Here is a 25,773-nt window from a genome sequence, read left to right as displayed (position 1 = left end):
AATTCTGAAATAAAAAATCATGGCATCTCCGATGCCTATTTCAACATGGCACTGCTTAGAAAGACTGTGAACTCGTAACCGTGACACTGTCCTCACGGTGTATTAATACGTATATTTCATGTCTAATAATATACATAGTAAAGTTCAGAGACTCCAGTTACCCAATATGCTTTTGTCTAAGTCCGCTTAATTCAAATGATGTCCATGATATCTCCCCTCGCTGCGCTCGTTGTCCACTCCGCTCTTCAGATTCATCTGTGGGACCGCTAGGCGCCATACGTGCGCATTCTTGAGCGATATATCGCCTGTCGACTTTCATCGACCAATGATCGGTTTCGTAGTCTAGTTGGTTATGGCATCTCGTTAACAGATAATGTTAACAACTTCCGAGAAGGTCCCCGGTTCGAGCCCGGGCGAAACCATTCTTTTTGCCGGTGGTTCATCTTCGTCGTGCTTGTACCCAAGGACGCGTCTGGGATTGAGCACAGCCTGGTGTTGTTGATCCTCGGTTTCTGGTGGCCAACTCTTTTTTTTCCATTCATTCTTTGTTTTTTTTCTTTCCGTCGGCCGTAATTATTCTTGGTATCAGAGAACATTGGGGCGAATACTCTTCATACTAGGCTTATGGAGTGCGAACATCGGACTTGAGCATCAAGTCTCAATGAGACATGATGAGCACAGTCCATTAAAGGCATCATAGCCAAAGGCGGCATGAGCCATATCATATCCTCGGCTGAGCGACAGGTGGCGGAGCAGTGAGCCCGCCCTGAAACGGCGTAGTCACCACGGCCTCGTCGGAAGACACCGATGCATAGTCGACCAGCTCCAGCTGTGACTGCCCAGACTTTCCGGACTCCATGCTGGTGCCGACCATGGTGAGCGACGTGTTCCCCAGCCGGTTCCCTGGTCGGTTCTCGCCATGGTAGAAGGCGGCCCTGTCGAGGTCGTCGCACGAGTGTTCCTGCGTGCCATGGGGAGTGCTGATCCGCTGCCGGATCTCCGTCGTCATGGCAATGCCATGTTCCGGGGGCTCTGGGTGCCCTCCCCGGCTTCCATGGCGGTCGTGCCAGCCCGTCACGCTTCGCTGCTGTAGGTGGCGGTGACGAGTCGACCCGGTGCTCTGCAGGATAGACGGCGAGATGAAGTAGTTGTTAGGTTCGTCGACGGCGTCGGATCGGGGCCTTGGGATCAAGCGACGCAGGAAGCTGGCGACACCGCCACGCCCTGCTCCTGATCCCCCGCCTCCGGTGGTATCCAAGTACGGCTTCCGGCTGTCGTCGTGGACGAGGTCGCGCCGGCGCGACGAGTTGGCCAGCTGCATGAGCTGGTTGAGGACGGCAAACTCGAGCTTGAGCTTGACGCTGTAGATGGCGCCCTTCATGACGGCCTCGAGGAAGTACTTGTTGAGGTACTCCATGGTGAGCATGGCCAGGTCCATGGCGATGATGGCCACGTTGATCCACAGTAGCTGGACCATGACGGAGCGGATGCTGCGGCGGTACGCAGGGCGCAGGAACTGCAGCGTGGCCCAGATGTAGATGCCCGAGATGGCCAGCTCCTGCACGCAGAACATGGTCATCTGGATCTTCTCCATGACGCGGAAGCCCTCGCTGAAGCGGCGCCAGTCGGGCGAGTTGGACCCGTACGTGAGCACCGTCGTAGGCAGGTGCATAGCCACGGCGTTGAAGACGATCATGGCCAGCACGCCGCGGATGAGGCGCGGCTCGTGGACGACGAGGTGCAGCCGCGAGTACAGCACTAGCGACTGGCCCGTCACCATGGCGTACCAGCCGATGGTGATGAGGGTGCAGGTGACCTGGTAGGCGCGCACGATGCCGTACAGCTTGAGGATGAAGGCGGTAGAGTGCAGGGCGATGCCCCAGATGCAGGCAAAGACGGACCAGAAGTACAGGCCACGCTTGCGCTTAAAGGTCATGTAGACGGCAATGTTGAGCTCGATGACATTGTACCAGGCGATGCCGGTGAAGGCGGCGAGGGTCATGTGGAGGGCCAGGTTGGGCTCGTTGAGGTTGAGAGGCGTGTTGGTCGACCCATTGTCAACGTGTGGCTGGTTGTTGACGCCAGAGGCCATGGTCGAGATTGATGAGGGCGAATCGAGGTCAACGGTCCAGCGTTGCCAGCATCGTTCGGGGGATAATAATAGGATATATGGCCTCTTCTCCTATAATGGGCAGCGCGGATGCAACTGTAGACGAGGCCGCCGTAGTGCTCTTAGCATAGTTTCTTACCAGCAACCAGGAGGAAATAGGCTCAGGCAGTCGTGTTCATCCAGTCTTCCCATCCGCACGGTAGGGTATGCAGAGGGTCTCGACTATGGGTATAAGAGGCTTGCTTTGTATGGGGTAAACGAGGAGATACAAGTCTGGGGTTCCCATGTATGGCGCACGTGGGAGACACACGGTTTTGAATAAAGTCCAGATCAAAAAAGGGACAGGTCAACTCGTCACGTCCATGTACGGATACGTCAGCGAGAATTCCAGCTTGTTTGCAGACTGACCAACTGGTGTTGGCGTCGCCGAAGGGCGAGGGAGGACCCCTGTTGACTAACCCTGGACTGGCATGGCACGATGCAAGCTGGACGATCCTGACAGTGACGCGATGATCTTGCCACAGCCCAGCTCCCCACTCTCCATGGTGCACTCCAGGCCCCCGCGGTCGCGGTGGTGTCAACAGCCCTCACTGTAGCAGTGTATCATCACCGAGGGCAGCGAGACAGGCTGCTGGTCCAAGCACTCGACGGCGAAGGGCCCGGGGAGCGACTGAGCCCATCCACATGGCTGGCCTTGTATCACCCTGGGTGCCCTGCCCTACACCTGGGCTGTTGGGAATTTCCAATCTTCCCGTCTTACATGTCCCCCAGTACGGATACGGATATTAGGCTGGCACATGCCTGCTAGAGCAATTGTTAGCCGCTTGTCCGTCACAGCCAAAGAGTTGTGGCGCGCGAGGTGTGACTAACCAGTAATATTGTCCATCGAGCAACACGGATAATACCAGATTCAGTGAAAGGATCTGGGGAAGTGCCTTTTTCTAATTATAAGTTAATGACCAACGACCAGGGTCATGGCGGGCGCGTGACGTTTTAGATGCATTCCAAGCGACAGCCGACAAGCACGCAAAAAGATAACTCTCACAAAACCTGTAATTGATACATATTCAGGGTGTACGTATTCGTACTTTGTGGCAATACCACCATCAGATGCATCGTCTATACTTAATAACAGGTAAATACCTGGCGGCGTCAAGACGAACTGCCAGAGCGAGGGCCAGAGAAGACAGACCGTGTTAATGTGTACTCGTACTCGGTACATAGCACTTCGAAGACTCGGGATCCCCAGAAGCCCCCGCAAACCGATCACCCACCATTCGATCCTTTCGATCCTTGTTGGGGACATGGACCTGCCGCGTTTCTGAGCACAGCTCTCGCACCCATCCCATAGGTATTATCATATACGAAGCCCTGAACGCTAGCCAAGACCTATATGTACATGTAGGCACCTTCTTTGTGTTGGATTTGTGGGGGTCCATTGTCTGCAATGCGTGGACGTGCACCCGCAGTTGGAACATTCGCGACGGCGGTTGGGGAGGCTTTTACGCCTTCAAAGGCCTTCCAGCTGCTGTTAGTGGTGCAAACAAGTACTTAATATTCATTCGCCCGTGACAACCACGCTCCCACGACTGCGGCTGCTCTTCAATGCGCTTCTTTCCATTCCTCTCCTCACCTCAAGCGGCTACTCCTAACCTGAACGCGACATGGGTGGCATCTACACCGATCTCCCCGCCGGCCTGAGCGAGGTGGACGTGATCATTGCAGGCGGTAAGTCGCAAATTTCAGCTGGGCAAGCGACCGCGAGAACCAACTCGAATGGCTTACTTGTTTCTGCTGCATGCTAGGCGGCACTGCTGGTTGCGTCCTGGCCGCGAGGCTCAGCGACGAGCACCCCGATCTGTCCATCTTGGTGATTGAACGTGGCCCGAACAACGAGGGAAACCCGGCCGTCAGCAACCCCCTCTTTTGGCTCTCCAATCTCGGTCCGGGCACTGGCAGGATGCTGTCCTACCACGGCGCGAGCGAGCCTCAGCTCGGGGGGCGGGAGCTGGATATCCTCACTGGCAGTACTCTGGGCGGCGGCTCGTCCATCAACGTCATGGTGTACAGCCGTGCCCAGGCCGCGGCGATGGATGATTGGGAAATCCCGGGTTGGGGGGCGGATGATATGTTGCCATATATGCAGAAGGTCAGTTAACCGACTGCCACTGGGCTTTTGTTTCTGTTGCTAAAGAATTCGCGCCTGTCTTAGATCGAGACCTATCACGGGAAGGTTGGTGGCCGCTCGCCTGATACCCACGGATACGACGGTCCTATTCAAGTCACTCCTCACGGCGATTTTGGGCCGACGGTACTGCAAGGCCAGGTCATTGATGCTGCGGCCAAGGTGGGCTATCCAGAGGCGGTAGATCTCCAGGATCTGGCCACCGTCAATGCCTTCCAGCGTTGTCTCCGCTACATTGACCGCGACGGGAAACGCCAGGATGCAGCCCACGCGTATCTACACCCGAAACTCCAGGACGGAAAGCATCCGAACCTCCATGTCCTCACCGAGCACCATGTTCTCCGCGCGCTGATCAAGAACGGCAAGGCGGTCGGCGTGGAATTCATCCGCAACCCTGAGTACACCTCCTCCAGGGCCGGCAGCGGGAGCACTGCGACGCGCGTCCGGGCAAAGAAAATGGTGGTTGTGACGGCTGGGAAACTCGGCTCGCCACTCATCCTGGAGAGGTCAGGCGTCGGTGATCCCAAGGTTCTTGGTCAAGCGGGTATCGATACTGCCGTCGCCCTGCCCGGTGTTGGCCGTAACCTCCAGGATCACCTCGGGTTTTTTACTGCGTACCTCTCCGCCTTGCCATCCGATGAGACCTACAACGGCATCTTCGAAGGCTCCGAATCACTTCAAGACATGCTGGCGCACAACAACAGCAAAATTGGATGGAATGCCTATGAGGTCACCTCGAGGCTCCGTCCCTCGGAAAGGGAGGTCCGTAGCATGGGATCTGAGCTTGAGGCTGCTTGGAATCGGGACTTCAAGGGTACCCCTACCAAGGCAGTCGGAGTTGTGGCGACTTACTCGGGGTAAGTAGAGGTCACTTTATTAGAACGTGCCACTTGCGTTCAGAGATCGCTTACATGTACTGCTACGTCTTCAGTTATTTTTCTGGCACTATCCCGAATGTCCCGCATGAGCTTGTCAGCGTGGCAGGTTTCGTCTGTCACCCCTACTCTCGTGGTTCTATTCACGTCACAGGCCCGTCCTTCACGGACACGCCTCATTTGGTTTCGGGTTTCCTATCAGACCCCTTCGGTATCGATACACAGATGATGGTGTGGTTGTATAAGAGGCAACGGGAGATTATTCGCCGCATGCCTGCCTTCCGCGGCGAGCATGCCCCTGATCACCCATCTTTCCCCCAAGGCTCGGGCGCTGCCTGCGTCACGGTCGAGGAGCCCTTGCCCGAAGACGTGCCTGATATTAGTTACACGACGGCGGACGACAAAGCCATCGAAGAATGGGCTCGCCGAGTTGTCACCACCCACTCTCATAGCGTGGGTACATGCAAAATGGGCTCGCGGCTGGACGGGGGCGTTTTAGATGCGCGCCTGAACGTGCATGGTGTGGAAGGCCTCAAGGTGGCTGACCTGAGCATAATACCTAAGAGTGTCAACTCGAATACGGCCAACCTGGCGTTTGCGATTGGCGAGAAGGCGGCTGATATCATCGGCCAAGAATTCCATCAGGAGAACAGCTAGATTTAGCTGTTTAATACAACAAAGCAGAGGCATCCCCTTATCTAGTTGGTATCCAGTTATATCATAACCCAGCATATCGATTTCCCAAGTGGCTATGATTACTCGTTGCCAACCGACTCGGCTGTTCCGGTACTCACCCTACCCTGTACCCTACTCTATGTACCCTACTCTAGGTAAACAACGACCTTGAACTCCGCCTTCGGCGCCACAGGCTAGGAGTGTATCGGCGTGATCGAGATGTGGAACGAAGCCTAGCTAGAGAGTGGAAGAGGGTGGTGAATTTCATTTGAGATTTGTCCATATGTCGCCTAATCGAGATGGCCGGCCATCCATATATACGATGATGTCTTAGAGGCAAATTTATAAAAGTAGCCGTTCGCCCGAGCAGGCAGCTCATAACACGGTGGTATCGAGAGGAGTTCCAAGCCACATAGGAAAAGAAATACACCAGAGATTCTATCCCGCGCGCCAACGCCTCGCACATGTGTGAACCGACACAACACCTAATACTTACCCATGCGCATGGGCTGCTCTCCCCCCTTCCCCCTAATTCAGCAAAATGTCGTAACCGTCCTTGGTGATCCTCACCTCCTCCGTCCCGTAGCCGTACTTGCGCCGTATCAGCTCAAAGATGATGAGTCCCGCGCTCGTGCTCGGCACCTGTCTGATCGAGTTCCACCAAAACCCGCGGTACAGCCAGCGTCCCAGCCCCAGGCCCTCGGACCTCGCCTCGACCGCGCACACGGCCCACGTCTCCTGGTACGCGCGGTAGTAGGCGCGCAGCATGCGCCAGCGCCGGGGCTTGGTGCCACCATCCTCGACGACGGCGGCCCGCGACGCCTCGCGCAGCCGCGCCGCCTTGGCGTCGATGTCCTCCAGGTGGTCCCAGTGCTTGACCTGGAAGTGCGTCAGCGGGTGCAGCAGCAGTTGCTGCGCAAACGACGCGCTCGTGCCGGCCAGCAGCAGGAACATGGGCTCGAGCGCGTAGTGCGGCCGGATGACGGTGGTGTTTGAGGCCTGGTCGCGGTGCGACGGGCGCTTCATGGCCAGCAGGTCGACAATTTCGTCCGCGAGGCCGCCGTAGTACCACGTCACGAAGCGGTAGTAGCCCTGCGCCTTGACGTACTCAAACGTGCTGAAGAAGACGGCGCTGCCTAGCCCGTCCTTGGCGAACGACAGGCCCCAGCCAGCAAAGATGCCCCGCAGCCCAATCTCGCGCAGCTTCTCGGCTCCGAAGCTCCACATGCTCCGCGGCCGGTTGCTGCCGTCGCTGGGCATCATGTCGCGGTGGTCGTACCGGGCCTGCAGGGCATCCAGCGGCGCGGCCAGCACGCTCTGCAGGGCGCCCGCCATCAGGCCCGCCGTGAAGGTCGCTGTGGGCGGCGGCGGCGGGTACGCGCGCTTGGTGGCGCGGGCGCTCTCCTCGTGCATGTGGCCCAGGATGTGCAGGTAGCTCGTGTAGAGCACGGCGCCGACGCCGACGTTGGCGATGAGCGGCGGGAGGATCTGCTGGGGCACGACGCTCCAGCCCTGGTGGCGGATGGCCGAGGTCAGGACGCCCGGGGTGGTGCTGCGTAGCAGGAGCCATGCCTGGCGGAAGAAGACATTGAGGCGCGAGGCGTTTGCATCTTCGACGAGGGCCTTGAGCATGCGTTTGGTCTGCGCGTGGTGGACGCTGCGTGCATAGCCGAGGTAGTCGACGCGTGTGCGGAAGAAGGCTTTGGCGGGCGCGCGGAAGTAAAAGGCGACGAGCTGGGCACTTAGGGCTCTGACTGACGCTGCCGAGGCGGCTGTGGCGGCGTTGTTACGCGGGTTGCGATCCGGGAGGTTGAGACGCGAGTCCGGGTCAAGCTGGCCAGGCAGGTCGCCGGGGGGCTGACGGGGTTCCAGGGCCGCGGGCGAGGCGTCATTGCGACCGGGTGTCATGGCTTTGCCGTCGCATTGTGAGCCCCTCGGCGAGTCTTGGCGTGGTGCGTGAGGTGAAGCGAAGTGAGGGTGAGTGTGACTGTGGAGAGAGAGAGACAATCTTGACGGGGCTGTGTTCAAGGCTGAGAACTGCCGAGACAACGGTGAGCCGCTGACTCAGCTATCACTGGGACATCTGGTTGGCTCAGTGCATCTTCAACGGTCAACCCGCGACTCATACACGCACCGGTCTCAAGACAGACGAGAACCCTTATCACACTGTATATACGTACATGGGGAGTTCTAGCAAATCCCATCACATCAGCCATCGAGCTTGGTTTTTAGGTGGGTATCTAATCTTATAAATTTCATATGAATCGACTGCCATCTTCCCAATGCCGTCTTTTGTGCGCCGTACGCCCCGAACCTGTAAATGCCGTGTCTCATCTAACCAACCCTCCTAATACTCCTCCGGCTGCTCCCTGCCATCGATCCACTTGCTCATGTACGGCCCGTCGAGCCAGAACCCGAGCTTCCTGTAGTAGCTCCGCACGCCGACGCCCGAGATGACACTTAGCTTGACGCTGCCGTGCTCGTCGCGTGCGATCCTCTCCGCCTCCTCCATGAGCAGCGTGCCGAAGCCCTGGTGCTGGAACTTGCGGGGGTCGCGCGCGTGCACCGGCACAGCCGTCCCGTACACGTGCAGCTCCCGCACCATGCTCGTCGGCTGGCCCGTCAGCTCCTCGCGGTATGTGTACTTTTCAGTGCACTTGCGCAGGCGCAGCAGCGCCACCAGGATGTCCTGCTTCGGGTCCTCGTACGCTAGGAACGTCTCCCAGCCGCCGTTGGCTGTGTAGTCTCTGCGGACGAGCTCGATCTGGTTCGGGCGGATCTTGTTCTTGACCTCGTTGACGCCGACCTCGCGAGTTCGCACGTCTCGGCACGTCGTGCCAAAGTCCTTCATCCGCGCCAGCGCCAGCTCTCGCAGGTTTCCATTCTCTACACCCGACGACACCAGCGGCATGGGAATATCTCGCTGGACTCGGTAGATGCGGGTCCACGGCGGGATGAGCGCCATGATCCTCGCCACCAGGTCAATCAGCCCGTTTGGCGTGTAGTTCTGGTACCGGCCCGTCCGCCACAGCTCGTACAACCCAGTTCCACGGATGACCAGCGTCGGGTAAATCTTCAGACCGTCTGTGCGGAAGGCAGGATTCTCGAAGTATTCCCTGAACTGGTCCATGTCGCGCTCCATGCCGACGTTGGGGAGATCCGGCATCATGTGGCTCACAACCTTGAAGCCGGCATCCTTGGCAAGGCAGAATGTCTCTGCCACGGCGGCAACGGTGTGTCCTCGATTCGAATCGCGTGCGACATCCTCGTACAGCGACTGGACTCCCACTTCGAGTCGCGTGCAGCCGTACCGCAACATGTCCGTCAGATGCGGCTGCAGGCAGTAGTCCGGACGCGTCTCAATCGTGATGCCCACGCACTTGATATTGCTCATCTCGCCAGCTTCCACAGCCTCGTCCACATTGGATGTCTGGTAGCCGCTCAGCGCATTGTGCAGCTGTGCGATAAAGTCCTCCCGGTACGAGGAGGGCAGGGACATGAACGTGCCTCCCATGAGAATGTACTCGACCTTGTCCACCGAGTGTCCTAGGGACTTGAGCTGGTCCACTCGTCCTCGTGCCTGCTCAAAGGGATCGTACCGCGCCCGGATGGCTCGCATCGATGTCGGCTCGTACCCGGTGTATGACTGGGTGCTGTACTCAAAGTCGGAGTCAGGGCCGCCGGGGCAGTAGACGCAGATATTTCCAGTGTATGCGATGTGGGGGCATCGATGAGGCTTGCACATGACGGCGACGACAGCGATTCCTGAGGATGTTCCTGCATCGTGTAAGTATGACTCTCGAAATAGAGTAGGATGGGCACATACGGATCGGCTTCGCAATCAGCTTCGGTAGAATGTATTTCTTGTAATGTTCCGGAATGGCAGCGATGATAGCCGTTAGGGGCGGAATGTTTCCCAATTTGTGCTTCTTGGCCATCTTTCCACGCAGCGTGTTGAGGTTGATGTCCTTGGACGGCCGTCCGTCCTTGGTCGCTTCATGGTCTTCGATCAGGACGTTTGCGACGTCGGCGCAACATCGCAGGAAGCGCTCGCCTTCCGGGACAAGGTCGGCGCCCTTCTTCTTCGGCCCAAGCGCCGTCATGGTCGTTACTGCGGCGGTCGCCATTGTCGTGTTTAGCGATGGCAAATGCTGTGGCGGAATACAACAAGAAAAAGGCCGACATAAAATGTGCCCCTCGTCGATGAAGGTAAAGTGAGCGTCAGAGACGGTGGTGGGGCAAAATTTCAAAAGTCACGTCTTTCACGCTAGAATTATAAACGGATAATGGAACGGGGCACCGTCTAGAAACTCTCGGCAACCGTACACGGCAATCACGGAAAAATTGTGCACCGTGCCCCCGGTACCACCCGACCCCATGGGAACGCCCACCTGATACGTATCGCGAAAGCTTCCTGTGCGAGATTCTGATTCGAAGGATTCTCCCTCAGCAGCTCCAAGCACCAGCAGCCTCCTGCCCTCTATTCCCTCTTTACCCCCTTCAGAGCTCTGAATTTGCTCGCCTCTCCCCTCCTCCACCCATCATGCAAGCCGTTCCCCGATCAGTCCTGCGCCCGGCGGCGCTGCGCCAGGCTTCTCGTCGCGCCTACAGCTCCGGCAGCAGCCCCTACTCCAAGACCATTGACAACCTGCGCATCAACAGCGAGACCAAGCTGATCTACCAGGGTTTCACTGGCAAGCAGGGAACGTGAGTTACATATGGGACGGGAGTTTTGAGGTTTCCCTTTACTGACTCAGGATATAGCTTCCACGCCCGGCAGGCCATCGAGTACGGTACGATTGACCCGCGCTCGAGCTGATAATATCGCATGGGAACACGAAGCTGATCTAAAGCTTAGGAACCAAGGTCGTTGGCGGCACAAACCCCCGGAAGGCTGGCGAGACGCATCTGGATCTCCCTGTCTTCAAAAATGTCTCTGATGCCGTTAAGGAGACGGGCGCCACTGCCAGCGCCATCTTCGTCCCGTACGGAGCTCCCCACCCGACCCTGTCAGGAACCTAGCTAACCACAGTAGTCCCCCTCTGGCTGCCTCTGGTATTGAGGAGGCTCTCGAGGCTGAGATCCCTCTCGTTGTGTGCATCACCGAGGGTATCCCCCAGCATGGTACGTCAGCGAAATGCCAAGCCCCTGACTCGGGGGTTCGCGCTAATGAGCTCCAGACATGGTCCGCATCACCTCCATGCTCAAGTCCCAGGACAAGACCCGTCTCGTCGGCCCCAACTGCCCCGGCATTATCGCCCCCGGCCAGTGCAAGATTGGTATCATGCCCGGCTTTATCCACAAGCGCGGCCGCATCGGCATCGTCTCCCGCTCCGGCACCCTGACCTACGAGGCCGTCAACCAGACCACCCAGGCTGGCCTGGGCCAGTCTCTCGTCGTCGGCATTGGCGGTGATCCCTTCAACGGCACCAACTTCATCGACTGCCTCAAGGTCTTCACTGAGGACCCCGAGACCGACGGTATCATCATGATTGGCGAGATCGGTGGATCCGCCGAGGAGGAGGCCGCCGAGTTCCTCAAGCAGGCCAACACTGTCGGCAAGGGCAAGCCCGTCGTCAGCTTCATCGCCGGTATCTCTGCCCCCCCCGGCCGCCGCATGGGCCACGCTGGCGCCATCGTCGCCGGAGGCAAGGGTGGTGCCGACTCTAAGATCAAGGCCCTCGAGGACGCCGGCGTCATCGTCGAGCGGTCCCCCGCCGGTCTGGGCAAGGCTCTGTACGACGAGTTTGTCCGCCGGGATCTGCTGTAAATGTGCGTGCCAAGGCTGGGCAAGGGAATTGATTCGTCTGTACCATGAGGCGGCATCGCGCTGCGTTTCTTTAATTGTTCCATTACCGTACGTATCTCATATAGAACAGGCAGGCCGGCGAAGCATCGGAGGTTATTGGATGTGAATACCATTGCACGCACTCTTGGAGACCCCCCCCCGGATGTGACTGGGCCGTGAGGCCAAGAGGGCGCTGATATTTGATGCATTGCCGTTTCCCACGACCCAGACGCCGACTAACGATACTCACCTGCGTCTTCGCTGAGACGATCCTAATGCTGAAACCCAAATGATATAGACCATTCTAAAAACTCCCTCCCAGATGCATCCGATCAAAGTATCAGTACGAAGTCCCCGGGAATTCGTACTTTGCCGCGCTCCTCAATATAATCATCGCTAATCGTCGCCCAGGAGGTAAGCAGTGACGTCGCCGATGTATGCATCCTCCATATTGTAATCCATGCCCCCGTGCCGGGGGAGGCCGACATGCTGGAAGGCCTCCACCACGGCCTCGATCTCGAAACCCATGTTAGTGAAACGAGCGACGAGGTTCGGATGGTAGCCCTTGCATCTATGCTCGTTTGTTAGCAACCTTGCCCCAAGCATACTGTATGTATATGTGGCATGCGCATGCGTACACACGCGCGCGCACGCACGCACCTTTGCTCCAAGGATGACGGCTGGCTCCCACCGCCGTCAGCCTTCCTGTACTTGCTGAGGTCGAGCTCGCAGCGCGGCGCGCCCGCGTACTTGACGGCCCACGAGTGGGCCTTCTGGGCGAAGCCCTCCGGGTCGTCGAGCATCATCTTGGCCACCTCGGCGTCCTGGGGGTCCTTGGCGTTGGGGAACTCGAGCAGCATGCGCAGCGACAGGAGTGCCGTCTTGATGGTCTGCACTGGCGACCAGCCGGTGCTAAGGGTGTCGAGGCAGATGGCGCCCTGGATGGGGTCAGTGACTGGGGGATGGATCTCCTTCTGCGCGAGAGACGACGGCCGCGAAGTGGTGGGTGGCGTGGGAGGATCGAGTTTCGGAACTCACCGTCTGACTGCTGATATTGGGATGCCACATCTTGGTGATGAAGTTCATGGATGGCGCCTTGAAGGGGTACGAGTCGGGGATGGAGATCTTAACGATATAGGTGCCGCCGGCGTAGGGGGTATCGGGCGGGCCGGGGATAGTGCCACGGAGCTCCTGAAGCGAGGCATCGTCGACTGGTTCGGCAAAGACGCCCGAGCTGTCGCGGTCGGCTTGGATGTCCTGCAGCTCCTTGGTTACACGGCGGTCGCGGCTGGTCGTCATGGTGGGCGAGTGGGCGCGCGGGCGAGTGGGATAGCTAGGTGCTCGCGACGGTTCGAAATAATAGATGACGGGGGAGGTTGGACGGTTGGCGTATGGTTACTGGACGTCAATCGTGTGCTGTTCGTTGCTGGCAGCCTCTCCCGCCGCGGGGCATTGATGGAGGAGGGAAGTTTCAACAGGGTCTGAGTTTGGAGGAGGGGCTAAACTCAGCCGCGCTTAATGGACAACAGGGCAACTTCCCAGCTCACTTCCCTACTACGTACTACGTACACCTGTAGATTTTCTTGGGAGAACAAAGGTATAAATCTCATTGATACATAGGTACTTAGGTAATATTGAAACCTCGAAATTATGCAACCAAGAACCCATGATACCTGGTGGCCTTCTCGGCGACCTGCCGTTTGGTGCTGATGAACGACGTCACTCGAAACGAAGCAGAAAGCTTCAAGGGGGGTCAGGCGTTGGAATGCAACGAACGGAGAAAACGGCGAAGCCACGCATTTATATGTTAAAGTTATCGATCGCTTGCTAAAATTTCCATCCAGATCTGAAGAAGGGCTTCCCGACGCTGTTAATATCGTCATTGATGCCATCTAGAATCCCGACTTAGCCAGTTTCTCCTTCTCGTCCATCGCGGAGCTCGCGTAAAGGTCATCTTCATTGGTCTCCGCCGCATTACTGGGGCTCTGCTTCTCATCCCCATACGATGGCTGTTCATAGGCGGGCGGAGGTTGTGGAATCTTGTCGCCCTCGTGCACAGCAGCATCGCCCGGTGGAGGCGCACTGCCTACCTCATCCACAACGTTCTGGTCGACATCCCTGCGTCCCTCGAGTGCCTTGAGCACCTCCAGGAGCGGCTTCGCGCCTAGTGGCCAGGCTACGTCGCCCGTGAGGATCTTCTTGGCCGTGATTCCCCGCTCGTTGTAGAACAGGGCGTTGGCGTCAGCCCGGGTGACTATGACGGTGCCATCGACCTGTAGCCCTGCCCACAATCCGCGACTCTTTATGTAGCTCCACACAGGGCGCGCAGTCTTGCTCACAGCGGCGTTGACAGCGGCGCCCCCGCCGAGGGGCCCGACAACCACGCTGGCACTGCCGCCGAGAGCCAGGCGCGGGCGGGTAAAGGCATCGACTTGGGCGCTCGTGTTGAGCACGCAGACGCAGTCGTACACGTCGAGGCCGAAGACGAAGCCTGCGCCGAGACTCGAGATGACGAATGCCGAGGGGGGAGACCAGGTGCCGTCGGATCGGCGGGCGACGACGACGCCTGAGCCACCCGAGAGGGAGCCAGACCAACCACCAGCGCGGATGGTGTTAAAGATGGCGAGGCCGGCGCAGTTCTGAAGGACCTGGGGCGGGATCTTGACCATGGAGTTGCGGGTGAGCCCTGTGAGATGCATGGGGCCATTTTGCTTAGGAGGACGCTCGGTGGCGAGGTCTGCAATGTTGTTAGACAGAGCGCTCCAAGATTAGGATCTGGGGGACTTGCTGGTGAAGGAGTAGAGAATGCGGGCAGCCTTGATGGTCTCCTTCTCGATGCGATCAGGCCACCACCCTTCGGCGCCGATGACATTGGCGGCCTTGTTGAGAGGCCGCCCTACCTTAGAGCTGATCTTGTGGAAGCGCTGGCCTAGTGTGGATTTGGGAGATTTGGTGATGGGAACCGTCTCGTTGTAACTGGGAGAGTGCTCCATGGGAGTCTCGGGGGGAATTCCCTGGGTCGGAGGATGAACGGGCTCGTTAGCGACAGCCTCGTCATACTTAGTCATGATGGTGGTAGTCATGATGGATGGTTGTTGATAGGCAGGTAAATGTATACTGAGATCGATGCTCTGGGAGTCTGGTTTACCCCCCAGGACATCCCCAAGGGCATTCCCAGACATTGCCTTTATAGATGACCATGGTTGGCGTTGCTCTGAATGGGTCGCACCATGGCACCCGTGAGCTCGGACATACGATTCCCATCTAATGCAGTCCCACCATAAGCCGCGTCATCACTACTTCGATCCATTAGGTTTAAGCGTTGGGTGGTACGCGTGGGTGGTCGTGGCCAGTGTGGCGCGGCTGCTGCCATTGCGCGTCGAGGTTGAGTGGGAGGCGAGATGGTGCGAGTTCGCGCGACACTGCGAAGGCGAAGCACCGAGATCAGCGAGCGACCCTGGCAGGCGGTACATAGAAAAAAAGAGGAACTAACTAAAACCAGGATAAATAACCATATACATAGGATACCTGCGTAACTATTACAGATACAAATATACATAGAAATAAATATCTAAGTACGATATGAATACACCTACCAATATACATACGAATACAAATAAATATATACATGTGATGTTATAATTTATGATAGCGTCGCTTTTCTGCTAGCCACTCACCTGACAACCAGACCTTGAAAATTGTTAGTGCAGTGCCGCACAGAGGTTGACTGTCTCAAGAACTATCGTCCCACAATGAAGCTAAAAAGTAGCGGCCATATTAATAATTTGAGGCACCTTTCTAGCCTTTCCATGCCTTGGATAGGACGTTGTAACTTGGTACGTCCGCACTGTCTTGTGGTGGCGTGAGGGGACAACCCCCTAGAAAACATGATTACCATTTAATTAGTAGCATATTCGCAACAAAATTTATCAGATAAAGTTGGGCCGCTCAAGCCAAGGAAATAATAGGCTTGACTGACAGATGGGGCTTTGGCGTGGGTCTTCTATTAATGGATCAAACATTACTAGGTTTACATCATTATTATTACCTTGGTACTAGATGAACCATTCTATATGAAAAGAGAACTCGAAGTCACATACATATCCAGGCATATGGGAACGGGTATGAGGCCGTATACCTGTGCATTTTAAAACCCCCGCACTTTGTTGTTGGTTTATTTATAACAACCGCGAGTGATTATCTTCGAGGGCCCTTCTCACTGGGGATGTCAATTGTGGTATGGCTGGTTCTCACTTGAGAGTAAGAAGTACTGCTTGCAACTGAGGTATCATCTGCTACCTTTGTGGGGTTCGAAGGGCTTCTATGTGCTGTGGGTTTGTTATTTGGTGAGAGGGTTGTGGGTTTGAGCGGCCGCCAGTCCTATGCTGGGTGGACGGTAGATATGTAAATTGCAATCTCCCCATAAGTAATCGTTGACCCAAGACTGCCTTATTGCTGAGGACATTTCGGACAACAATATTTTCCCAGATCCAAGGTTCATCCTTGATGAGAATACGAATGAGCTAGACAAAGAAATACTTAGCACGCTATGGTAAGTAGACAATTTGGTATACGCTATATGAAATCTAGGACTGTATTATTGGTTTGTCTAATAATGTATAGAAACATGAGCACATGACGCTACAGGACCTCCAGCCATGCCGTTTAGTAGCATCGTATGTCCACAAGCTCAGCTATTGAATCTCAATTTTCTGGAAAGACACATTCTTCCCGTTGATAGCGTCCCCATTTATAATAACTTAGATGAACCTCTCACCAACGAGTTGGTAACGCTGTCAATGCCTATGTGGCAACGGCCTTAGCATAAACGCCACTCGGGTTCTAGACAAGAGCCGTATTTCGTCGCCCCCCGCCACCCAAGGATAAAGTTAGGGGTATCCTTACTCAGACTAGAACAACTTTCGAAACCGGTAGCAAATTTCAAGCCATAGATTGAAATCTCGGGGTTCAGACATGAGGCCGCCATGGACACTGGGAAAGTTGGAACCTGAGATTTCTTCTGGGGCTGGGAGAGACCTAGAGTCATCACCGCGACGTAGCTGCTCAAATAACTAGCTTACTTTAAGGTCTTGTTGTCAGTTTATTACACTCATTATCATTTGTTCGTAGATGAATTTCTTGGATGATTTCTGGGATGTGGCATCAGCTTTCTCCTCTATTCGCTCGCAATGAGTGTCCTCTATAAGACCCCAACTCTGGAGGTCCTAGACAACGGGTGGTATTTGGATTCAAGGCGCATATCTGTACCAAAAAATTTCTCTAATTCTATCCACGAAGAGGGGGAATATAAAATTTAACCCAGTCATACGTATAACAGGATATTGCCTGGGACGCCACATTGGAGAAATGTTGGGATAAAGTTTAAAAATAAATGTAACTACCTAATAGACACCAAACCAATGTTTTGTGACATAGCCTAAATTTATCTCCTGGTAAGTTTCATCTTCTACCTATTATCTTCCACATTTTATTGCGAAAAATATCCTCTCCTCTTCCGCGCCCAGAATCCCAAGTCCTCATACGAACACCAGGACACTTACATATCACGCACACACTTGCCAAACCTTTATTTCGCCAAGGCGTCTACGAGCTCCCCTAGAGACCGCTTAAAATGGGTAGAGCAAATCGCCGTACCAAGAAGGGGTCAAACCCACCCCCTGGACCAGTCGCAGTGGCATCCACATCGAAACTACCAGGGCTCACCAGCACAATCGCCATCGCGGCAGATCCTACACGAGGTTATAAGATCCGAGTGCTCTTGTACGACTTCCTGAACGTCACGAAAGACCCCAATTCGGAAAGGAGGATCAACTCTACCACGGACGAGCATTATGTCAGCGCACCTTATTTCGATCACGATCAAGCAATGGTGGTCAAAGCCGCCATCGTGGATGCGGACCTCTCTAAACACGACCCGAAAATCAGCGACTATACTGACGGTGAGAACAACGAAAACTCCTCAAAGTCATGCAGGCTAGAGGGTCAAGCATTTGATGTTGCGGTTCGCACCATATTGAATCGATTCATTGACAAGCGACGTGCCAGCGGAGACGCCAGGCCATGCGGACCTCACCACATGGCCCCCTTATATGCGACACTTTTTGGTATTGGAATGGAGGAAATCCAAGATGGCAAGTTTCTAAGCCGTTTGAGGAGGGATGGGGTTTGAAAAATACGACGTCTCCTATCTCGTCTCAAGACTCGGCGCCCATCTGGTCCAGGTCTCTGTCAAAGGAGATGGGCCGGGATGCTGTCGCTTCTGTTGTTGCTAGTCTGGACGCCATTGTTCTCTGTATTGTTTTATGGTAGTGTAACAGCTACAAGATAAGGCGAAAAGGCGGCCGTCAGGGAGCCCTACCCGCGCTTATTTCTGGGAAGTGCGTAGGAGCATTGTTTGACCATATATGGCCACTAGTGGCACCCATCAGACTTGTCCAGTACAAGGGACGATGCCGACCTTCTTATAGCTGTGCCTTGATCGGCTGTTGCCCTTGCTGACCAACTTACCCTAGTGGTCGTTGTCCCACGCCACGACATTGGATAAAAATGCATGTTTGTGGAGATCCTGCAGCATAGTTGCACTTTTGCTTCCCAGCGACGTCTCTTCTGGGGGCTGAGTTGGGGCTGCGTTGTGGCTGATGTTCACAGTCTGGCGGTCTTACAGCTCTAAGTATGCCGCCCGATGCAGCATTAGTTTTACCAGTGTGCAGGAGCATGAGCACATGATGCATACCATTGATTACATAGTGAGGCGGGACTGCGCCATAGAATCCGCCTCGGCATTTGGTGTTTCACTTCCTCCCGTTCATGCCTTTAAATGTCCCATCTCGTCATCACGTAATAGTAAGTAGTAGATAGCTACAAGTTGCCTCTAGCCGTACGAAGTACAACTAGGCAAACGAGCATTATGCCATCTGCAGCCGAAAACAAGGTCATTTCATCCACAATTGAAATGGGGAATCCAAAACTGTATTGACATTGGTGCAGGAAAATGCCATCGAGAAAGCCTACAATGACTTCCTGGCGTCGTTGCCTGAGAAGGAGAAGCTCAGCTTATTCACCACGCCTTGCGCGTCCGCAGATGACATAGTCAAAGAAATCAAGAGCTTGGATATCATGACCCGCAGGGGATCTTCATCAAAAACCTGCATATCTATGGTCCAAAAGCTCGGCGACCAGCTTGAGCCCTTTTTTAAGATTGTCGAGATCTTCGTCTCTTCTAAACCGGAAATTGCTGCCCTTGTTTGGGGATCGGTCCGATTTGTTTTTAAGGTATGCTCCTATTTTATTGACTGTTTGATTGGAAATGAATTCATTTGTATAGCGAGAAAGCTGACATCTTGTTTTCTTTGATAGCTGGCCGAGACCTACACCACCTTTTTTGACAAACTTACGCAGTTGCTATCATCGCTGACCGACGCGATCCCTCAGTATGATGAGATGCTGGAGCTCTGCGTAAAGAAGCCTACCCAGACTCAAGATGAGAAAAGCCGAGGCAGGATAAGATTGCATATTGGCAGAATATATGAGGACATCTTCAGCGTACTTCACATTGCTACCAGTGTTTTGACAAAGCCAGATGGGAGTAAGTCAATTACCCTACGCCTTAATAGCACAGCTCTCAAGTGTACATATATTCTGACTGTGTAATAGAAAGAAAGCGGACTCCGGTAGTCTCGAGCAGCCTTGTTTGGAAACCGTTTGAAGCTCGTTTTGGAGAGGTCATGGAGCGAATGGCGACCAACCGCCTTTTTGTTTTTCAACAACTAATGATCTGGAACGCCGCCATGTCTTCCCATGAAATAACAAAAGCTGCAGAGGAGCGTGATGTAAGCTCCATTGAGCGTGAGGATGCGGCTCTGGAGCGCAAATTGGCCGAAGATGAGAGGAAAATCATGGAGGAGGAGAGAGCCCTCAGCGCAGAGCACAGGCACGATACGACGGCACGTCTCGAAGCGATATATCGGAAACTACAGGATCTCGAATCCAAAAGAAAGGGTATTTAACACTACTCCATTTACGGTACACGCGGAGCCTTTTTGGCGCTGATTGATTTTGCAGGTAAAACATTGCTCAAACTTCAGGAGTGGATGTCCGCGCCGAGCTATGTTGATTCCTATGAAAGATCTCTCCGGCTACGCCTTGACGGCACGGCTTCTTGGATATTCGAAGAGGAAGCTTACAAGCAGTGGCTATCCCGTGAAGGCGACTCACACCCTACTCAAAGAAAGTTCGGATCGAATTTACTCTGGATACAAGGTTGGAATAGATACTCTGCTCCCGTACCCCGGTGAAAATGAGAGCTAATACATCGTCGCCTTAGGAAACCCTGGAGCTGGCAAGACGGTTCTTGCGACGTCCATCGTTGAGGAGCTACAGCGTGCAGAGCCTCAAGATGAATCCTGCTCCTCAGTGCACTACTATTTCTTCGACCACCATTGTCCCCCTGAATGTGCGCCATCGAGCGCCTACCGAGCTATTGCGGCCCAGCTTCTCTGGGAGAACAGGACTGATAGCACCCTTCTCGACCGTCTCACTTTTCTTATGGACACCAAGAAGGGGGGTCAGCTCCACGCTACCGACGCCCAGCTTTTGGATATCCTCCACCTCTGCCTGGACCCAAACGCAGTTGTGATTCTAGACGGCGTCGACGAATGTACCGACAGTGAATCATTTAGCCAGGCGTTGCTGGGACTGTCGAATCGATTGCCGAGCCTTCGACTCCTGATTCTTAGCAGAGTCAATGTCTCATCACTGAAGCTGGCGGTCCCTCCTGGACGAAGGTTTGCGATGCAAAAGCGCAAAACAAGACCCGACATCTACCGCTTTTTCGCAGAAAAGCTTGAAGACATGGCAGAGGATGGGCTTCTTCCTGAAGCTTCCTTGACAGACGAGGACAAGGCCAGCCTCACCGAACATCTCTGCAAGGGCGCAGATGGCATGTTTCTATGGGCACGGCTCATGATCCGCTGCCTGCGGTCGGCACACCTGACTAGGCAGCGGAGGCTCCGAATGATCAGAGAAGTGAACCTACCAGAAGGCCTAGAGAAGATGTATGAGCGCATCGTGGCAGTTATCCACGCACCTGGTTCTCACGCGGCCAGCCTCGCCTCCAAAATCCTCACATGGCTTGCCTTCTCCATCGTGCCAGTGACATCACGTCAGCTCCGAGCAGCAATTGCTGCCCAGGAAGGAGAGATGCTGAGTGCCGATGATGATGAAGATGAAGTGACCGAGTTCCAAGAATGCGCCGTCATGGCCTGTGCTGGCCTGGTCGAGCCGTCCAGAGTTGGCCCTAACTCCGAATGCCCGAAGGGAGAGAAGGGATTGCGCTTCATTCACCTCTCGCTCCAAGAACTCATAGAGGCCAAAAAGAATATTGAAGGTGCCCAGTTCTCACTCATGGCCAAACCGCCTGGTGTCGCTTTGGGACATGACATCTTCCGGGCTGGCCCACAGGCTATAACAGAGTTGCAACACTTTGATGATCCTCAGAAGTCTAGGATGGAGGCATCCGCAAGAGAAGGTTCCTCAACCAAGCCAACAATATTTCAACCGCTCGTTTCTAGACCAGTGGTTTCTCATCTGGTTATGGCAGCCTGCTGCCTACAGCATCTCCTATACCACTCACCCGCAGGACCACTCTCAGGTACACTGAATCAACAGATTTCCGAGGAAGATGTCAACCAAAAGCACTGCTTCACAACTTACTCATCTGTTCATTGGTTCAGTCACCTTCAGAGAAGCTTGGAGAGGATGGACATATCGGCGACCCCCTCATTGGCTCATATTGAGTCCATGTTCCTTAGCCTCCTCTCGATATTCTTGGGAAACTCTCTAGCGCTATCCTCTTGGCTAGAAGCGTTTTACACAAGCAAATACCACCGTCAGGCTGTAGGATATGACCATCCTCCCGTGACGATAGTTCGGAACTGGATCAAGGCTATTGATAAGGGCTATATGAACGACCAAAAGCCGACGCCGGCGCTCTTGTCGAACGTCCGAGTTTCTGTGGAGTCTTTGATATTGGAAGTTCAGAAGGTGGAAGAGACTTGGCATACACAGCTTGAAAAGACGCCGGGAATCGTGTGGGACGAGATGACCTTTTTTGCCAAGAGCCGCATGTTCGTGTCACTGAATAGTATGGATATGACCGTTCAGGAGCCCGAGGCGCCTGATTATCCAGGAATCTCCGACATTCCCGTGGCCAAAATGTCTAAGACTTCGCTGGATGGAAGCATCAAGGGGATTCTGTGTATTTGGGCACCAAGGTATGCCACTATTTCAGTCTGATCAGGCCGAAATGAACTCGAGACTAATAGGGGAAATAGATTCATCCATGACCGCAACACCTTTTCAAACTACCGCTTAGCCAGCCGTAACCGCAGAAAGGACATTCGGTGGCTTTGTGAGGGCTGGGTAGCCACGTATCAGGTCTGGCAAATGGACCATCTTGAGCGTCCGACGGGTAAGATCCAGCTGGCCCTGTGTCCTGAGGATATTATCCAGCCAATTCGTCAATATCTGGACCATCCCATGGCCCGCGGCCTGGACCTTCCACTGGAGATTGGAGCCGATGCGGCGTCGTTCTGTATTTTACGGACTGTTTACTTTGTGAAGACAGCGCAGAGCCCCTCGGATTCCAAGATATTCTCCCAGACGCTTGGAACTCTGACGCCGAATATCGAACCGGACTTCACATGGGCTGCATCGAATTCGATTACGCCTCAGCACTCATCATTCTTCTACAACTTATACTTCTCCCTGAACGGGAGCTTCCTGGCTCTGCACGAATCTGAAGAGGATGTCTCACACCTCCTCGCATTTGAATGCCAGCGTGACGTGGAACATGATTTGCTGGTCAAGCTGGTCAACAAACTTGAGATTCACAATTCCAAGGTGGAGAAACTTTGTTTTCACCACACTCAGCCGCTATTAGCTTTCAGTGTTGTCTTTAATAGAGATCGTTATACTAAGCATAGGGTGCTGCTGATTTGGAACTTCAGTCATGGTAAGTGGACCCAAACTTGATGTGGCCAGGGGATTTTAAGCCTAAAGAATTAGGGGCTGCGAGCTAACTCTTTCAAAGAACATCTAGACATTGTGGAGCGAGGACTTCCAACCACATGGGCCCCAGAATCTATCTCATTTTCATCTTGTGGGACCTATCTTGTCATCCAGCCGGATTTCCCCAAGAATTCGGAGCCAGTTGTTATTCGTTGCCCCGAGATACTATCAGAGACCACGAAGAGCGTCTGCAACCCCTCAAGACTATCCTCTGATGCACCTGATGCAATTTCCACAACCGACACAGCTCCAGATAAGTCTCAGACTCTTACCACCACCAGGGGCCAGAGTCGGGAGCTCAGCAAGGCCCTGGCTTCTACCATGATGACGCAGGTGGACACATCCGGCGCAGGAACCGAAGTCTCCTTAACACGGTACGAAGGGGAAGCCATCCGAAAGTCGAAGGTGGTGACGTTGCCACGTTCAGCCCATTTTGAGGGCGCAGTCCACAAGGTCCTGCCTCATCTGTCCCAGCAGGACATGTTCAGGGTCTCGGTGGACATGGATCGCCGAAGGCATTATTCCCTCGACGCCCCATCTGGCGGCCCCAATGCTTCCGTCATTGAGAAGCACGCGGCCTTTGTGGGCGTTTCCTCGTCACCGTCTCCCAGTACCAGAACACACGAGCATGGACTCGGACGCCTGGCAGTCGATGGCGTTGAGTGGAGACAGTGCAAGTGCGACGTTCTGTGGATAGGCGGATACATGGCGATACACTCGAGAGGCGCCTCTGCACTTGGTAGCCCTGATGCTGTTAACCTAATGAAGCCGGCTGAAATCCCGGCAGCCCACGGGAGCTTTTCTTCTCAGGGTTGCTCAGTATGTCCAGGGAGCGTGCCGGCATCATCAACTGAGACAGGGAGCTTAAAAAGTCCAAAGGATGAGGGAGACGGTGAAGCGGCACCGGAAATAAAGCTAACAGCACCGCCGGGTAAATCTGTATGGAAAACTATATCTAGTTATGTGAAGCCTTTCTTATGGACGGCGAAATGATGAAGTCTGGGATGTTAGGTGGGCTAGGGTAAGGTAAAATGTATATGCTTTGGTGGGTGTCTGAAATAGGTGTCGAATTGAATTATACCTAATAGCGATGTTCAACTTTGATATAATACATACACATAAAGTTGAGCTTCAGAAGAACCAAGAATATTATTTCTTATCCATCTATAAGTCCCTATGGACTGAATGAAGGAGTGTAGCTGCTTCGCCGCTACCATTATGATCATAGATACTTTCCTGGTTTCCGTCCCCGAAGCTTACTTTATATGTTGCTGGGCTGTTCCGTGATTAAAGCATGGCTCCTGAGTATTATGGCATACCTAGGTAATTTTCAGGAGGCGAGGCATTAGTAGTGATATGTATCATTTCTTTTACGTCCATTCAACTACTAAAAAAGACATATAATAACTTTCAGTTTCTAGACACTTAACTTTGTGAAAGCGGATATTTTAAGTAAGAGTACGTTGGTGTCTATTTTCAAATATACATCTCGCAGGCAAAGTTCGATATTTCTATAGTTCGAGATCCTAGGATTTTGAAACGGGGAAGAGACGGTATATTGTATTAGTAAATACCTTGTTGTTCTACTGCCGAGCATGCTGATGCTCGAACTGGTGGAGGATTATATTGATATATCCATTCGTTGAAAATGCATTTGACCTTTTCCCGCCCACTCCATCAAGGCCAAGATTTGGGATACTATTTCCTTCCGGTGACTTGGCGCTGTAATGTCAAACCAGATCGTGGAGTCTACCCAGAGATGGCATCCTGTTCCAGGGAGGGGGAGCGACTCGTACTCTTCGACGAAGTCGTCTGTGATATGGAAATGGAAAATTTTAACGTAGTGTGCAATGGCGAGAATGGTTATAACACTATGATATGTTATTGATAATTGACCAAGGTAGGAAACTCGAGCTTTTAGGGGGCTTACCTATCATCCATTACACCGAAGTGAATCTCATCCCGCTTTAAGGCGAGGGCTTCGCCGACCATCTGGGCCAACACCTGATCAGAGACAGTTGGCCTCCCGTCAACCAGAGCCTGGAAGTTTCGTTTCCCTTCCAGTATGGCCACTTGTACTTTATCTAAGCATTGTAGAGCTCCACTCCACCATCGTCAATGGCTTTGATATCTTTGTTGCCATGTATCGTGTGGTAGCTGTATGTTTGCCTATCATCACGGAAATAAATAAAGGGTCCAGTCCTACTCAGAGGCTGGGCGTAATTGAGCACGCAGCGAATGAAGCAGCTCGCTAGGCGCACCGTTACATCTTCAAGGAGAGGTGCCGAGAAGCTGTCCGTGAAGCCAATGCTTGCTTCAGATGCGTCGGCCGAATCTGGCCGGGTAGGCGAGCTGCTGCCTATCTGGAAGCTCCCAGACGGCACGAAATCGGCATATAAGGATGGCGTCGTCTTTACCCGCTGGGGGCGATCTGGCGTCGCTGTTGGCGACGCCTTGACCTTCTCGGCTCGCAAGAAGGCGGCCAGCGCCGCCCATACATAGCCAAGGCTATCTGGCCGATGCTGCCGGACAACCTGGGGCTCCCACATCGAGGCCAAATTGGTGTGGTTTCCAGGACCCGTGATTAGGTGGCTGATGCAGGGGTCTAACCCGGCCAATGCCGCGACGTCTGGGTAGAACCCACCGTTGACAAGCAGAGAGAGGCGTCTTTTGGGTTCACTGCACACTGGTTTGCCTCTGGCAAACTCAAGAGGTCGTCTCTTGGCCGGCATTTAGTTGCGAGACTCGCGGCTACCAATCGTTGATTCTGACTATGTCACTGGAGTCCGCCTACGGTCGAATATTAAATCGATCCCGGAGCGGATAATGGTATTTTATCTGCATTATAATGGGTGGTTGTCTATTTGACTGTTTCATGTACTCTACCGTGGTGCGGTGAAAATGCGTATTTTCCTTCCATTTCTTCATTTCGACCTAATGTGCGACCATAAGCGCCGCTGCTGAGCTGGGCCGTATTATTAGCCGCCAGCTCATCATGCCCGGTGACAATTCCTAATGATGATGTTGTTAAGTGTGGGTGGGCAGTCACGAC

General features: G+C 54.1%; 8 protein-coding genes and 1 non-coding gene across 9 annotated transcripts; 4 read left to right on the top strand and 5 right to left on the bottom strand.

Moving 5' to 3' along the window:
- Nucleotides 1-331: 331 nt before the first annotated feature.
- Nucleotides 332-422, top strand: ACO1O0_003605. The gene has a single exon. It is a non-coding gene; the product is annotated as a tRNA-Val (tRNA).
- Nucleotides 423-721: 299 nt separating this feature from the next.
- ACO1O0_003604 (uncharacterized protein) lies at nucleotides 722-2,092 on the bottom strand (the record flags this gene model as incomplete). The annotated part of the gene is made up of 1 exon (XM_083193053.1): nucleotides 722-2,092. One exon carries the CDS (start codon nucleotides 2,090-2,092, stop codon nucleotides 722-724), a length of 1,371 nt encoding a protein of 456 aa, XP_083052110.1.
- Nucleotides 2,093-3,774: 1,682 nt separating this feature from the next.
- On the top strand, nucleotides 3,775-5,827 carry ACO1O0_003603 (GMC family oxidoreductase; the record flags this gene model as incomplete). The annotated part of the gene is made up of 4 exons (XM_083193052.1): nucleotides 3,775-3,838; nucleotides 3,916-4,259; nucleotides 4,323-5,152; nucleotides 5,227-5,827. 4 exons carry the CDS (start codon nucleotides 3,775-3,777, stop codon nucleotides 5,825-5,827), a joined length of 1,839 nt encoding a protein of 612 aa, XP_083052109.1.
- A 546-nt stretch (nucleotides 5,828-6,373) lies between these two features.
- On the bottom strand, nucleotides 6,374-7,753 carry ACO1O0_003602 (mitochondrial carrier domain-containing protein; the record flags this gene model as incomplete). The annotated part of the gene is made up of 1 exon (XM_083193051.1): nucleotides 6,374-7,753. The coding sequence occupies one exon, from the start codon at nucleotides 7,751-7,753 to the stop codon at nucleotides 6,374-6,376; it is 1,380 nt and encodes a 459-aa protein (XP_083052108.1).
- A 439-nt stretch (nucleotides 7,754-8,192) lies between these two features.
- ELP3 (Elongator subunit ELP3) lies at nucleotides 8,193-9,972 on the bottom strand (the record flags this gene model as incomplete). The annotated part of the gene is made up of 2 exons (XM_083193050.1): nucleotides 8,193-9,622; nucleotides 9,672-9,972. 2 exons carry the CDS (start codon nucleotides 9,970-9,972, stop codon nucleotides 8,193-8,195), a joined length of 1,731 nt encoding a protein of 576 aa, XP_083052107.1.
- Nucleotides 9,973-10,388: 416 nt separating this feature from the next.
- LSC1 (succinate--CoA ligase [ADP/GDP-forming] subunit alpha) lies at nucleotides 10,389-11,615 on the top strand (the record flags this gene model as incomplete). The annotated part of the gene is made up of 5 exons (XM_083193049.1): nucleotides 10,389-10,552; nucleotides 10,610-10,638; nucleotides 10,704-10,830; nucleotides 10,881-10,969; nucleotides 11,026-11,615. 5 exons carry the CDS (start codon nucleotides 10,389-10,391, stop codon nucleotides 11,613-11,615), a joined length of 999 nt encoding a protein of 332 aa, XP_083052106.1.
- Nucleotides 11,616-12,029: 414 nt separating this feature from the next.
- Nucleotides 12,030-12,932, bottom strand: ubc1 (ubiquitin-conjugating enzyme/RWD-like protein; the record flags this gene model as incomplete). The annotated part of the gene is made up of 3 exons (XM_083193048.1): nucleotides 12,030-12,204; nucleotides 12,294-12,571; nucleotides 12,672-12,932. The coding sequence occupies 3 exons, from the start codon at nucleotides 12,930-12,932 to the stop codon at nucleotides 12,030-12,032; spliced, it is 714 nt and encodes a 237-aa protein (XP_083052105.1).
- Nucleotides 12,933-13,525: 593 nt separating this feature from the next.
- ACO1O0_003598 (uncharacterized protein) lies at nucleotides 13,526-14,701 on the bottom strand (the record flags this gene model as incomplete). Its single annotated transcript, XM_083193047.1, has 2 exons — nucleotides 13,526-14,393; nucleotides 14,418-14,701. 2 exons carry the CDS (start codon nucleotides 14,699-14,701, stop codon nucleotides 13,526-13,528), a joined length of 1,152 nt encoding a protein of 383 aa, XP_083052104.1.
- A 2,564-nt stretch (nucleotides 14,702-17,265) lies between these two features.
- ACO1O0_003597 (uncharacterized protein) lies at nucleotides 17,266-25,223 on the top strand (the record flags this gene model as incomplete). Its single annotated transcript, XM_083193046.1, has 10 exons — nucleotides 17,266-17,593; nucleotides 17,700-17,758; nucleotides 18,642-18,926; nucleotides 19,011-19,239; nucleotides 19,308-19,652; nucleotides 19,978-21,180; nucleotides 21,580-21,925; nucleotides 21,986-22,665; nucleotides 22,975-23,540; nucleotides 24,957-25,223. 10 exons carry the CDS (start codon nucleotides 17,266-17,268, stop codon nucleotides 25,221-25,223), a joined length of 4,308 nt encoding a protein of 1,435 aa, XP_083052103.1.
- Nucleotides 25,224-25,773: the final 550 nt, after the last annotated feature.

Source organism: Amphichorda felina, assembly GCF_050947745.1.
Source record: "Amphichorda felina strain 45539 chromosome Unknown scaffold_3, whole genome shotgun sequence".
NCBI classification, from domain to species: Eukaryota; Fungi; Ascomycota; class Sordariomycetes; order Hypocreales; family Bionectriaceae; genus Amphichorda; species Amphichorda felina.
This window is presented reverse-complemented; position numbering and strand designations above follow the sequence as displayed.